Genomic DNA, 15,436 nt, shown 5'->3' with positions numbered 1-15,436 from the left:
GTCAATTCTGAGATAGAAATTCGCAATTGCATGATATAAAGTCACAATTCTGAGATATAAACTCGCAATTGCATCATATAAAGTCAATTCTGAGACAGAAATTCGCAATTGCATGATATAAAGTCACAATTCTGAGATATAAACTCGCAATTGCATCATATAAAGTCAATTCTGAGACAGAAATTCGCAATTGCATGATATAAAGTCACAATTCTGAGATATAAACTCGCAATTGCATCATATAAAGTCAATTCTGAGACAGAAATTCGCAATTGCATGATATAAAGTCACAATTCTGAGATATAACTCGCAATTGCATGATATAAAGTCACAACTCTGAGATATAAACTCGCAATTGCATCATATAAAGTCAATTCTGAGACAGAAATTCGCAATTGCATGATATAAAGTCACAATTCTGAGATATAAACTCACAATTGCATCATATAAAGTCACAATTCTGAGATATAAACTCACAATTCCATGATATAAAGTCAATTCTGAGATATAAACTCACAATTCCATGATATGAAGTCACAATTCTGAGATATAAACTCGCAATTGCATCATATAAAGTCAATTCTGAGACAGAAATTCGCAATTGCATGATATAAAGTCACAATTCTGAGATATAAACTCACAATTGCATGATATAAAGTCAATTCTGAGATATAAACTCACAATTCCATGATATAAAGTCACAATTCTGAGATAGAAATTCGCAATTGCATGATATAAAGTCACAATTCTGAGATATAAACTCACAATTGCATCATATAAAGTCACAATTCTGAGATATAAACTCACAATTGCATGATATAAAGTCACAATTCTGAGATATAAACTCGCAATTGCATGATATAAAGTCAATTATGAGACAGAAATTCGCAATTGCATGATATAAAGTCACAATTCTGAGATATAAACTCGCAATTGCATCATATAAAGTCAATTCTGAGACAGAAATTCGCAATTGCATGATATAAAGTCACAATTCTGAGATATAAACTCGCAATTGCATCATATAAAGTCAATTCTGAGACAGAAATTCGCAATTGCATGATATAAAGTCACAATTCTGAGATATAACTCGCAATTGCATCATATAAAGTCAATTCTGAGATAGAAATTCGCAATTGCATGATATAAAGTCACAATTCTGAGATATAAACTCGCAATTGCATCATATAAAGTCAATTCTGAGACAGAAATTCGCAATTGCATGATATAAAGTCACAATTCTGAGATATAAACTCGCAATTGCATCATATAAAGTCAATTCTGAGACAGAAATTCGCAATTGCATGATATAAAGTCACAATTCTGAGATATAAACTCGCAATTGCATCATATAAAGTCAATTCTGAGACAGAAATTCGCAATTGCATGATATAAAGTCGCAATTGCATGATATAAAGTCACATTCTGAGATATAAACTCGCAATTGCATCATATAAAGTCAATTCTGATTCGCAATTGCATGATATAAAGTCACAATTCTGAGATATAAACTCACAATTGCATCATATAAAGTCAATTCTGAGACAGAAATTCGCAATTGCATGATATAAAGTCACAATTCTGAGATATAAACAGCAATTGCATCATATAAAGTCAATTCTGAGATATAAACTCACAATTGCATGATATAAAGTCACAATTCTGAGATATAACTCACAATTGCATGATATAAAGTCACAACTCTGAGATATAAACTCGCAATTGCATCATATAAAGTCAATTCTGAGACAGAAATTCGCAATTGCATGATATAAAGTCACAATTCTGAGATATAAACTCACAATTGCATGATATAAAGTCAATTCTGAGATATAAACTCACAATTCCATGATATAAAGTCACAATTCTGAGATAGAAATTCGCAATTGCATGATATAAAGTCACAATTCTGAGATATAAACTCACAATTGCATCATATAAAGTCACAATTCTGAGATATAAACTCACAATTGCATGATATAAAGTCAATTCTGAGATATAAACTCACAATTCCATGATATGAAGTCACAATTCTGAGATATAAACTCGCAATTGCATCATATAAAGTCAATTCTGAGACAGAAATTCGCAATTGCATGATATAAAGTCACAATTCTGAGATATAAACTCGCAATTGCATGATATAAAGTCACAATTCTGAGATATAAACTTGCAATTGCGTGATATAAAGTCACAATTCGCAATTGCATGATATAAAGTCACAATTCTGAGATATAAACTCGCAATTGCGTGATATAAAGTCACAATTCTGAGATATAAACTTGCAATTGCGTGATATAAAGTCACAATTCGCAATTGCGTGATATAAAGTCACAATTCTGAGATATAACTCGCAATTGCATGATATAAAGTCACAATTCTGAGATATAAACTCGCAATTGCATGATATAAAGTCACAATTCTGAGATATAAACTCGCAATTGCATGATATAAAGTCACAATTCTGAGATATAAACTCGCAATTGCATCATATAAAGTCAATTCTGAGACAGAAATTCGCAATTGCATGATATAAAGTCACAATTCTGAGATATAAACTCGCAATTGCATGATATAAAGTCACAATTCTGAGATATAAACTCGCAATTGCATCATATAAAGTCAATTCTGAGACAGAAATTCGCAATTGCATGATATAAAGTCACAATTCTGAGATATAACTCGCATGATTGCACAATTCTTAGATATAACTCGCAAGTTCATGATATAAAGTCAATTCTGAGACAGAAATTCGCAATTGCATGATATAAAGTCACAATTCTGAGATATAAACTCGCAATTGCATGATATAAAGTCACAATTCTGAGATATAAACTCGCAATTGCATCATATAAAGTCAATTCTGAGACAGAAATTCGCAATTGCATGATATAAAGTCACAATTCTGAGATATAACTCGCAATTGCATGATATAAAGTCAATTCTGAGACAGAAATTCGCAATTGCATGATATAAAGTCACAATTCTGAGATATAACTCGCAATTGCATGATATAAAGTCACAATTCTGAGATATAAACTCGCAATTGCATCATATAAAGTCAATTCTGAGACAGAAATTCGCAATTGCATGATATAAAGTCACAATTCTGAGATGTAAACTCGCAATTGCATCATATAAAGTCAATTCTGAGATATAAACTCACAGAATCTCAGAATTCTGACTTTATAACTCAAAACTGGGAGAAAAAAAGTCAGAATTGTGAGATAAAAAGTGGCAATTACTGTTTTTATTCATTCATTTAGTGGCGGAAACGGGCTTCCATAGAAATGTCACCTGGACATGTTTCTGTCAGATTCACCCTCGAGAGATTAGATGGCTGATTAGATCAGAACTCGGAGGAAGAACTTGGAGTCTCACCTTGACGAGGTTGAGAATGATGATGGGCGATCCGAACCTCTGCAGCATCTGATCGAAGTGGAGAGCAGCGACATGAGCGTACGGGTCGGCCTGGTCCACTGTAGGAGAGAACAAGAGCATTTTAAGTCTTTATAGAAATGATTTACAAACCAACTTACAGGTCTATATGAGGATGACATGAAACCAGAGTTGTTTTTGTAGTTCACTTGAAGGCCATCATGGTAAATATTTCTAGTCACATCTCCAATCTGCTTGAATGGAAAATGCAGAAACTTACAGAAGTTGTTCACACTTTACTCAAGACAAATCCCAAAAAATCAGGTTGTTTCAGTTAATGTGCATGATTAAAGATTGTCATTTTGCTTGTTTTTATTTGAGTTTATTGCCATATCAACTTCTAAATGCCATTTTAAAATATATATTTACACAGAAAACTTATTTTAAATTGTAATATTTTTACTGTATCAATTAAATGCAGTCTTGGTGAGCAGGAAAGACTTCTTTCAAAAACATACCGACCCTAAACTTTTCAATGGTAGTGTACATGAAAATAAACATGATTTTTTTAATATATATATTTTATAGCATAATGAAGCATTTAATGAAAGTAAATTTTTTGTAAAAATTCCAGTTGATTCCAATCAAGACCAGTTGATGCCAAACAATAATTCAAATCGACTATTTTAATTGAAAAGTTGGGATTTCCTTTCCGATAACCACCGTTTTTCTCATTTGTTTGCCTTAAAATCATTAAAACATTGCAAAATAAATAAACAGAATTATTGGAATTATATGGAAGCCCATTTCCACCACACAAGATGACATAAAAAAAGTCAAAAATTAGGAGATACTAAGTCATAATTATGAGATTTTGAGATAAAAAGTCAACTTTATTTCTATAGTGCTTTTATAAAAAAACAGATTGTTTCAAAGCAGGAAAATAACAGAATCAATGATGCAAACATCAAATATGAGACAAATCTACATCAGCTCTCAAAATACGTGTCATTATTCATTTGTTTCAATGTTAAAAAAATTAATCAATTATGAAAGAAATTCGATTCAGCTATAAAGCGAATCTATCTATATTTGGCTTTTGTTCCCATTACTGAATATAAAAAGTCATAATTTTGACTTTTTAATCTCATAATTACACAGGTTTTATGTCATAATGTGGGTCACTATGTGGGTCGTAAGTCTGCCACAATCAAACCATCCAGTTGCAAACCTATAAACAGATTAGAGCACAACACACAAAACACTTCTAGAAGTAGGTTATGAGAACGAGGTTCTCTGGCATACACAAATCTCCCTTTTACATGGATTCATTAACGCCACACAAAGCAAATTCAAAGTCGGCGTAATCAAATGCTTGTTCACTGAAAAGTCCTTCAAGCAGGTCAGACAAAGCTTGTGAAAATGGCAGTGTGATGCACACTTGCGGTGAAAGGGAAAGCTCATCATCTCGCAGCACACCAAACAATCAATGAAAGCGGGCCAAGACTCGAGCCTTGCGTAACACCCTTTTCTCCAGTTTTTGTTTAGCTGAAAATCAATATGTTATCTCGGAAGCCCTTTGTGCGAGCCGTGTTTTACACCTACAGTATATCGAACTGACCTAATTACAGAAAACAATCTTCACAAATCCTCATCATCTTCTGACAGAAGGACATTGCATCAGGCAAATTGCATAATGTATTAGAAAGATGAGTAAGTGCAGAGGATGATGAGTCTGGAAATGAACAAAATCACAAATAATTCATCATAATTAAGAGCTTTGGGTTGTATCTGAGTGTTATTTTTGATATAAAGCACAGGAGAAAACTAGTTCCTGTCAAACATATTAACAAAAAACAAGACGAACATGCTGTTTATGTCTGGATTGGAGTTATAGTAGGGCTACACGATTAATCGAATGAAATTACGGATGCCAAAATTTCATAATCATTCAATGGCGTGATTACAAAAAAAAAAAATAAAATCCACTTACATTATTCTGCATGCTTAAGAAGTGTGTTTAGAGCATGTGACGTTGTGAGAGGCGAATCACGACTACCTCTGAGTGTCTAAATCAACTACCAAAGTGTATGCTGATTGGTCGAACAAACGCGAAACACCAACACCCGCCATTTTTAAAGAGCCATATACACAGCCTATATATTTACACCACAAATTAACTCTACAAACATGGAAAACAGTGATAGATGGACCTCTGAAACTTACTAAGGAGAAAATCCAGCCCGACTTTTAGTGGAGCAAAGCGAAACGTGAATGCGTATTTCTGCTCAGCTAGCGACACTGAGCATCAACCACACGGCAAAAGCGAATACTTTTCATATACTGTATACTTTCTTTGTATTAGACAGTATTAGACAGGACAGATCGTAAACTAACAGATCGTAATTGTCAAAATAAAAGCGCACTTCAGAGTTCCTACTGGCGGTGCGGATGCAACCAGGAAAACGGCCCTATAGGAACATTAGTTCTCAGGGAACCACTTCCTATAACTAAGTTCCTAGAACAACATGGTGTGAAAGCCCCAATTGTTATTACACTCATATGTTTACTTTTTTTATTTAAAGGTGCCCTAGAATTGAAAATTGAATTTACCTTGGCATAGTTGAAAAATTAGAGTTCAGTACATGGAAATTACATACAGTGAGTCTCAAACTCCATTGTTTCCTCCTTCTTATATAAATCTCATTTGTTTAAAAGACTATTAAAGTGTTAGTTCACCCAAAAATGACAATTTTGTCATATACCTCTCGGATTTCATCAAAAATATCTTAATTTGTGTTCTGAAGATGAACGAAGGTCTTATGGGTGTGGAACGACATGAGGGTGAGTAATTATTGACAGAAATTTCATTTTTGGGTGAACTAACCCTTTAAGTCTTGCCAATTTAAACATTCAAGGGATTTTAAATCATTTAAGCGCAAGAAGAAGTGAACGAAAACTCAATTCGGCACAAACTGCATAATAATCTACAATGCTTACAAAGCATTGATGCTTCACACCCAATTTGTGTTGGACAGGAATCTCTCGTTCGAAGCAGAAACGTCCAACCCGAGCAAACACACACACACACTCGGAGAGGTCGAGGACGCTGGCGGGAACCAATCTAAGATAAGAAGCGAGCGCGCAGCTGGATCAGCGTGTGTCTGCCTGAGCCGCGGTGCATATGAAATGTCATATTGCTCTGGGGGAGAAGCGGTGAAATGGGTTCAGCAGTCTCAAGATGAGTGCATGCAGGAAAAAAAATAATGCAAGAAAAGATGAGAGATCCTCGAGAGGCCCTGGTGATGTCATTAAACAGAAAAAAATCTGCTAATACATATAAAAACCGTAAGTAGCAAATGATGCTCGCAAACTACTTGAAAAACCTGTTTTGAGGTTAAATGGGTATCTGGCAATTTGTGGTTCCTCCAACTCAAAAATCTCAATTTAACCCATCCGTATTAACAGGAAACTGTGGCTCTGACTAGATGTTTGATCGGGTGAATCAATGATTCAATGACTCATTCATTAAGAGAGCCATTTACTTCATTCCTAAATGAATTATCTTTTTGAACGAATGAATGACTTAGTCATTTAGATAATTTCCGCCACCTACTGGCAGTTTTAGTTTCTTATTTAGAGTATCATTTCATTTAAAAAATAATTTACTATTTTGGGGTTAGTTTGCCCAAAAATTATAACTGTTTATTTACATTTACTCACCCCTGTGTCATTTCAAAACTCTGTAAATTACTTTCTTTTGTGGAACATAAAAGAAGATATTTTGAAGAATTCTGGTAAACAAACTGTTTTGATCTGTAAATATATCTAAATAAAAATTCAGATGCAACTTCTGAAAAAATAACTTTTAGGCTGTTGAAGCCTAAAAGTATGGAAGAGGATTAGGGCCAAGCAATAATAAAAAATTAAAACCATCTCGAGATTAAAGTTGTTAAATTTTGAGAAAAAAGTCTAAATAAAATGTTGAGAATAAAGTCATAATTTAATGAGTTTATTCTCAACATTTTATCTCGACTTTTTTCTCGAAATTTAACGAGTTTTTTTCTCGTAATTTAGCGACTTTTTTCTCATAATTTAATGACTTTATTCTCAACATTTTATCTCAATTTTTTTTTTCGAAATGTAATGATTTTTCTCATAATTTAACGAATTTGTTCTCGTAATTTAACAATTTTTTTCTCGTAATTTAATGACTTTATTCTCAACATTTTATCTCGACTTTTTCTCAAAATTTAACGAGTTTTTTTCTCGTAATTTAATGAGTTTATTCTGAACATTTTATTTTGACTTTCTCGTAATTTAACGAGTTTATTCTCAACATTTCATCTAGACTTTTTTCTCGAAATTTAACGAGTTTTTTTCTCGTAATTTAACGACTTTTTTCTCATAATTTAATGAGATTATTCTCAACATTTTATCTCGACTTTTTTTTCGAAATGTAATGATTTTTCTCATAATTTAATGAATTTGTTCTCATAATTTAATGCCTTTTTTCTCGTAATTTAATGACTTTATTCTCAACATTTTATCTCAACTTTTTTCTCAAAATTTAACGAGTTTTTTTCTCGTAATTTAATGAGTTTATTCTCAACATTTTATCTCAACTTTTTTCTCGAAATTTAACGAGTATTTTTCTCATAATTTAACGACTTTTTTCTCAACATTTTATCTCGACTTTTTTTTTCGAAATGTAATGATTTTTCTCATAATTTAACGAATTTGTTCCCGTAATTTAAAGACTTTTTTCTCGTAATTTAATGACTTTATTCTCAACATTTTATCTCGACTTTTTTCTCGAAATTTAACAACTTTAATCTCGAGATGGTTTATGTTTTTATTATTGCTTGGCCCTAATCCTCTTCTGTATAAAAGTGTGTAAATTCTGTTGAAACAAATAAAATACTATTTTTTTCTAAAGCTAGTGTCTATTTGATGCTTTTCTCATTTAACACAATAATGACTTTAAACTATCTTTTGAAGGTTATTTCTCAGCCAAATTTGATGTTTAATCACACATTAATCGCACATCATGTAATTAATTTTGATTTTTTTTTAAATTTTGATTGCTCAAATTATATGGCTTTTTACCAGCAGAACAGTTTGCACATGAATTAAGTGTTATTTGTGTATATTGTTGAGCTAATTATTCATTTTGTTGTTATATTTGTACATGCTGGTAATGAAATCATTCAGTTTAAAAATTTGTGTTTATGCTGCAAATTATTAAGTTCCTCTAACTCAATGTAGTTTGTTAGCTAAAATGTTGTCATAACTCAAAATAGTTGATGCAAACTCTTGTGTAAGGGTATTTTATTGAGCAACACATTATTTTTTACAGTGTAGTGCATAGTATAAGTATATATTAAAGACAAAAGACAGTCTGTGCTGATGCAAGTTAAATCTGGCCCATACTGTATGGTACACCATTTGGGACACAACCCACAGTTTTGAATTAGTAATGACGTAATAAAGAGGAAGTGGTTCTTACAGCGTATGGGCGGTTTGGGCATCATGGTGGAGATGTCCTGGGACCAGTGTAGAGGAACTGAACCTCTGACCTGAACACAGGAGGAGAAACTGCCCGCTGTGAGCGACATGACGGAGGCGTCGTGGATAATCTGCTCAGTCTCCACCTCGTTCGCCACATCGCCCTAAAAACACACACATGCAGTCCATCACAGTACAGTAGCAGTACGGCCAAAAACACACTGTTTTCATACTATGAATAAAAGGTTAAAAAAGAGCAGCATTATTCAAAATATAAAGCTTTTCTAACAATATAAATCTTTACTATCACTTTCTATCAATTTAACACATCCGTGCTGAATACAAGTTAAATAAATTTAAGAAAAGCTGAATAAAATTAATTTCTTTCAAAAAAAAAAAAAAAAGAAAAAAAAATACTGACCCCAAACTTTTGAACGGTAGCGTATATTGTTACAAAAGATTTATATTTTAAATAAATGCTGATATTTTTTGACTTTTTATTCATCAAAGAATCCTGAAAAAGTATCACAAGTTATAAAATAATATTAAGCAGCACAACTGTTTCCAACATTGATAATAAATCATCATATTAGAATGATTTCTGAAGGATCATGTGTAATGATGCTGAAAATTCAGCTTTGATCACAGAAATAAATTACATTTTAAAGTATATTAAAATAGAAATCCATCATTTTAAATGGTAATAATATTTCACAATATTATTGTTTTTTCTGTATTTATGATGAAATAAATTCAGCCTTAATGAGCATAAGAGACTTCGTTCAAAAACATTAAAAATAGTAATGTTTCCACACTTTTGACTGGTAGTGTATAAAATTATCTTAAAATAAAAAAGCTTTTAAAGCTCATACAGTGAGAATATGGAGGAAAAAACTGCTCAAACTAGGCAAAAAATATGCAATTTGGTGCAGATGCTGATATTACATGGATAAAAGTAAGGTAAAGTAAATCAATTAGATCTTTATAACAGATACTGACATAAAATGCATATAAATATCAATATCCGCCAATAATATGTCTTAGTAAGATGATTTTTGCATGCCGTACAGAAGGGACGCACACATATTGTATGTTATCCACTTGGTTTAAAGGGGTGGTTCACTGTTTTTTTTTTTTTCTAGAATTGATTGTGTTTATGGGGCACAGTTTATCATGTTTTAAATACTGCATATTTTTCATATATTTTACCTTTATTCTACAGCGCTGTTTCCATTGCATTTTGAACGGCCGGTTTGACTTCCTGATTCTATGATCCCACTCCCTCCGAAATACGCAATGGGCTCAGATTAGTTAGCTGATGTGCTTCAGTTGTTACATGTGCTTCAGTGGAAATGTAAATAATGGCATTTATATTATCAAATTGAGTCCGAATCAGACCCAGATAGCAGTAATGATTAAGAGGGTCAAGCAGAACCTCTGCAAGCACGGTTTTTAAAGGACATTTCTGAATGGTAAGTATTTCCATGTGTATTTGTGTCAAAGTGTTTAGATATGGACCCATAAACTGCAGCTTCTGCTTCATCTTTCAGTAATAGCCTTTGTGCATACATTTAAAAGACAATATCTCCGTTTGCATTGAACTTTCAGCGCTGTAACTTTGCAGATGTTGTTTATTCTCAAGCAGCAACATTACACACTAACTAAAGTTGAAAAAGTGAAATTGCAATGATCCACCCCTTTAATACTTTAATGGAGATTAATTAAAAAAACTGTATGTATTTAAGTAACTACTTATGAGCTTGTCTGTAGTTTAAGACTGTAGTGAAATATGTCAATCTGCACTTTTAAAGTACCTTCCCCATCATAAAGCATAACAGCAGTAAAAGCTTTGTGAAGCTTTAATGGCAGACAGCTTTAGAGCAAACGAACATTACATAATCCCACCTGAACACACAGAGATAAATACAGAAGAGCAGCAGCAGCAGAACCTGAGCTTGTGTTGGACGGGTAACGCTCGCACGTGACAAACGTACTAAAGAAGAGCACATGGCGACAGCGTACCTCGCAGTTGGCTCCTCGCTTGAGGAAACGTGTGCCTGCGAAACGACTGGAGCGCCGGGCGATCAGCGTGACGTACACCGGCCGACCGTAGATCAACAACTCTGAAACAGAGAGTTTAAGGAAGTGCAACACAAAATACATACACAAATCATCTGATATAAACATTATATCTGAAGATTACTTTATGAAGGTGTTTAATCAAGTACACTACTCTTCAAAAGTTTCGGGTCGGTAAGATTTCTTTATGTTTCTGAAAGAAGTGTCTTCTGCTCTCCAAGGCTGCATTAAAAATACAGTAAAAATTGTAAATATTTTTCCAATGTAAATCAGCTGTTTTCTATGTGAATATATAGTAAAGTGTAATTTATTCCTGTGATCAAAGCTGAATTTTCAGCATCATTACTCCAGTGTTCAGTGTCACATGATCCTTCAGAAATCATTCTAATATGCTGATTTTTGTGATACATTTTTTTTTTTCAGGATTCTTTGATGAATAAAGTTCAAAAGAACAGCATTTATTTGAAATAGAATCTTTTGTAACATTATAAATGTCAGTTTTATTCAGCATTAAATAGATCAAAAGTATTAATTTCTTTCTTTCAAGAAACCTTCCTGACCCCAAACTTTTGTACATCATCTCCATATTACTCATAGATCAAGTGTTTGATCATATCTTGCTCTTATAAACTCATTTGGCTATTAAATCATTCAGAGCTCAATGGCAGCGTCTTCATCTGTTTCCCATAATGCCGCTGACATCTATGAACTCGTTCACCGCTCGTTCAGGCTCCTCACAGGGGAGGTAGGAGAAACGATTACGACAACAGAAGCAATCAACAGCGCAAGTCTTTCTCCGGATGATTATTTCTCTCTTTGTGTTTCTTTAGCTTGTTTTGTAGTTTTGACCCTCCTGAACTTTCTGGGAAAAACAGGTCATATCAAGATGATTTCTGGAACAGGTGAAACGGGTGAACTAGCAGATCAAAACCAGATCCACCAGCAGTTAGTTGAGCCGATAAACGCTCTAACTCAACAAGAAGACATGTGATACCATCAGAAGTTAGTTTTAGCTGTATTTTGCAGCAGGGAAATAAAATAAAAAAATTAAATTAAATTAAATTAAATTAAATGTATTTTGAAGAAGAGTATAGAATAAAAAATAAATAAAATTAATTAAAACTATTTAAAAACAAAAAACAATTTAATAATTAAAAATGCATTAAAAAGTAGAAGCTGTATTCAACAGGGTAAAAACAAAGTAAAATACAGTGAAAAAAGAAATAAATATGTTTTAATTGTATTTTGCAGAAAGGTATACAAAAAAAAAATACAAATTAAATAAATAAATTACATTAAAAGTAGGTTTTATCTGTATTTAGTAGCATGTGTTAATTGCATTTTGCAGCAGAGAATAAAATAAATAAATGTAACTTTTGAAGTGGAGTATAAAATAAAAAAATAAATGAATTAAAACAATAAAAAAAAATTAAATTAAATTAAAATAAATAAGTCTGTTTTCATTGTATTTTGCAGAAAGGTATACAAAAAAATTTAATTACATTAAGAAGCAGGTTTTAGCTGAATTTTGCAGCATGGAATAAAATAAACAAAATAAAATAAAATAAAATAAAATAAAATAAAATAAAATAAAATAAAATAAAATAAAATAAAATAAAATAAAATGTATATTATATATTGTATAAAATAAATAAAAAATAAAATTAATTAAAACTATTTAAAAAAATAAAAAATAAAAACCAATTTAATAATTGAATTGCATTAAAAAGTAGAAGCTGTATTCAGGTGGGAAAATGAAAATAAATAAATAAATATGTTTTAATTGTATTTTGCAGAAAGGAATACAATAAATAAATTACATTAAAAGTAGGTTTTATCTGTATTTAGTGGCATGTGTTAACTGCATATAAAAAATAAAAAATAAAAAAAATAATTAAAACAATAAAAAAAAACAAATTTAATAATTAAGTTACATTAAAAAGTAGAAGCTGTATTCAGGAGGGGAAAAATTTAATTAAATTAAAATAAATAAGTCTGTTTTAATTGTATTTTGCAGAAGGTTATAAAATAAAAAAATAGAATAAATAAAAATTTGCAATTGGAAAAAAATTACGTAAAAGTACGTTTTAGCAGTATTTTGCATCATGGTATGTGGAAAGCAACTGCAACACAGATTGCTCCCATGATAAATCAACAATGCTGATTAAATTGTGCGCACCTGCTGCTGTTAAGTTTAGTTTATAGACGCGGTTTTTGTTATGTCATACACACACATGCATGTGCATCAATGTGAAACGGGCGCAGACTTTGTTTTGTCTGCCTGTGAGTTTAGAGACGTTCATCTATATGAACCAGGATCATGAACACATCCGTATGCACTACAGAGCACAGCCAGATGGACACGGTCACAGATCTGAACTTCATATCACCTCATGAGATGCCATTATAGAATAAACACTTTATTAAAGCTAAATGTTAAAGACTAGAGACTAACACTAACTCTAGAATAATTTTGGGGGGGATTTTTAGAATAAAATACTAAAAACATTTAGCTCACCTCTGGAGTTAAATACACACACACTCAATTTATAAGAGGATACTGGATTGGCCGCAGAATCCATGAATGATGTACAACAGCCAATCAGGATGCACGATGTCCTTGACTTTCTCCAGCAGACGGACGTTCCACACATACTTGGCGTAGGGTTCGTTACTGAAGCCGTGAACAACTGAAACAAACACCTCAATAAACAACTCACACACAATACAAGACAAAAAAACAACATTTAACTATTAAAACTGGATAAATAACTGGAGTCCTTTCCTTAAAACAAGAAAAGAAACAAAAGAGGCCCAAATAAGCCAGAATTGAGACCTTCAAGACTTAATAAAATAAAATAGATTTTAACTGTATTTGGCAGAGGGGTATAAAAAAAATAAAACTACAAAAATGAATAAATGTAATTTTATAAATAAATACATTTTATAAATAAATAAATAAATATATATATATATATATATATATGCATGTAAACACATACATAACATATTTATATATGTGAATGTGTGTATGTGTAATATATTAAATAAAATATGAAATAAACAAAATATAAAACAGAAATATATAAAAAATAAAATATTAAAATACAAAATTGAATATAAAATTTGCATAAAATAATCAAATATATAATTTAACAAAATCATATAAATATTTTTATTATTTTTAAATTTATTTTATTATTATATTTTATAGAATTGTATGTTAGATTATATATATTTTAATGTTTTATGGTTAATTTTATATTCAATTTTGTATATTATTAAATTTTTTTATATTTTTGTTTTTTATATTTTGTTTATTTCATATTTTATTTTATATATTATATTTTATTATTTTATATATAATATATAAAATAAAATATGAAATAAACAAATAAAATATAAAACAAAAATATAAATTATATAATGTGTTTTATATTTTGTTTAATTCATATTTTATTTTATATATAACATTTTATTTTATTTTATTTATATATATATATATATATATATATATATATATATATATATATATATATATATATATATATATAGAGAGAGAGAGAGAGAGAGAGAGAGAGAGAGAGAGAGAGAATAAAACATGAAATAAACAAATAAAATATAAAACAAAAATATACAAAAATTTAATAAAATACAAAATTGAATATAAAACTAACTATAAAATAATAAAATATATATATAATTTAACAAAATTCTATAAAATAAAAATACAATAAAATAAAAAAATCCATACAATTAAAATTTTAAAAATAAATATATAAAATTAAATATATTCAAAAAAGAATGCAATAAAATAAAAAATATACAATTAAAATTTTAAAATAAATATATAAAATAAAATAAAATAAAATATATTAAAAAAAGAATGCAATAAAATAAAGTAAAACCCAGGACTGCTCTCCAAACACACCTTGAGTGGGGAGTCCCTCCTCCTCGAAGATGTCAAAGCTGTCCTGTCTGCCGCTGGTGTTGAGCTCCTCGGTCTCTCCGGGGTCACATGGCATCTGCAGCAGCGTCATGTTGTACTGCAGCGAGTGGCTCAGGTCGTAGCTGTAACTAAAGGCCAGAGGGTCAAAGGGTCACATACACTCAGGGCTAAAAATAATCACACTCCTCATTATTGTTGGGCAGCAGGACGCAGCATGCATTGTTGCTAGGTGACAGCATGTTGCTTAGAGATGAAGTGCACCGAATGAACTTCAGAGAGACGCACAAGTTCATCAGCGTCACATGCAATTATTTCAGTTTCCCACAAGACGACATCTCATTTACAGACCCGTGTCCAAGCGGGACACAACCAAACAAAACGCCTGAAGAACTTTGCTACAACTTTGCTAATTTGTTACATTGTTTCCTATTGAATGAGATCTTGTATATTTGCAGTGACTGTGTAATGAATGTAATCTTGTAGTCAAAGCAATACATTTAATGCTCTCATTAATAATCATAT

At 31.1% G+C, this 15,436-nt stretch overlaps 1 protein-coding gene across 3 annotated transcripts in view; it reads right to left on the bottom strand.

The window, feature by feature from the left end:
* fig4a (FIG4 phosphoinositide 5-phosphatase a) overlaps window positions 1-15,436 on the bottom strand; it is a 77,975-nt gene that overhangs the window by 47,863 nt on the left and 14,676 nt on the right. For all 3 annotated transcript variants that reach the window (XM_067384524.1, XM_067384526.1, XM_067384525.1), the window contains exons 7-11: window positions 14,897-15,042; window positions 13,527-13,655; window positions 10,909-11,009; window positions 8,888-9,050; window positions 3,382-3,479 (exon numbers count right to left, since the gene is read on the bottom strand). In XM_067384524.1, coding sequence (XP_067240625.1) covers window positions 3,382-3,479; window positions 8,888-9,050; window positions 10,909-11,009; window positions 13,527-13,655; window positions 14,897-15,042 — 637 coding nt within the window. The remainder of the gene's footprint in view (window positions 1-3,381; window positions 3,480-8,887; window positions 9,051-10,908; window positions 11,010-13,526; window positions 13,656-14,896; window positions 15,043-15,436) is intronic.

Source organism: Chanodichthys erythropterus, chromosome 4, assembly GCF_024489055.1.
Source record: "Chanodichthys erythropterus isolate Z2021 chromosome 4, ASM2448905v1, whole genome shotgun sequence".
In the NCBI taxonomy this organism is placed as follows: domain Eukaryota; kingdom Metazoa; phylum Chordata; class Actinopteri; order Cypriniformes; family Xenocyprididae; genus Chanodichthys; species Chanodichthys erythropterus.
This window is presented reverse-complemented; position numbering and strand designations above follow the sequence as displayed.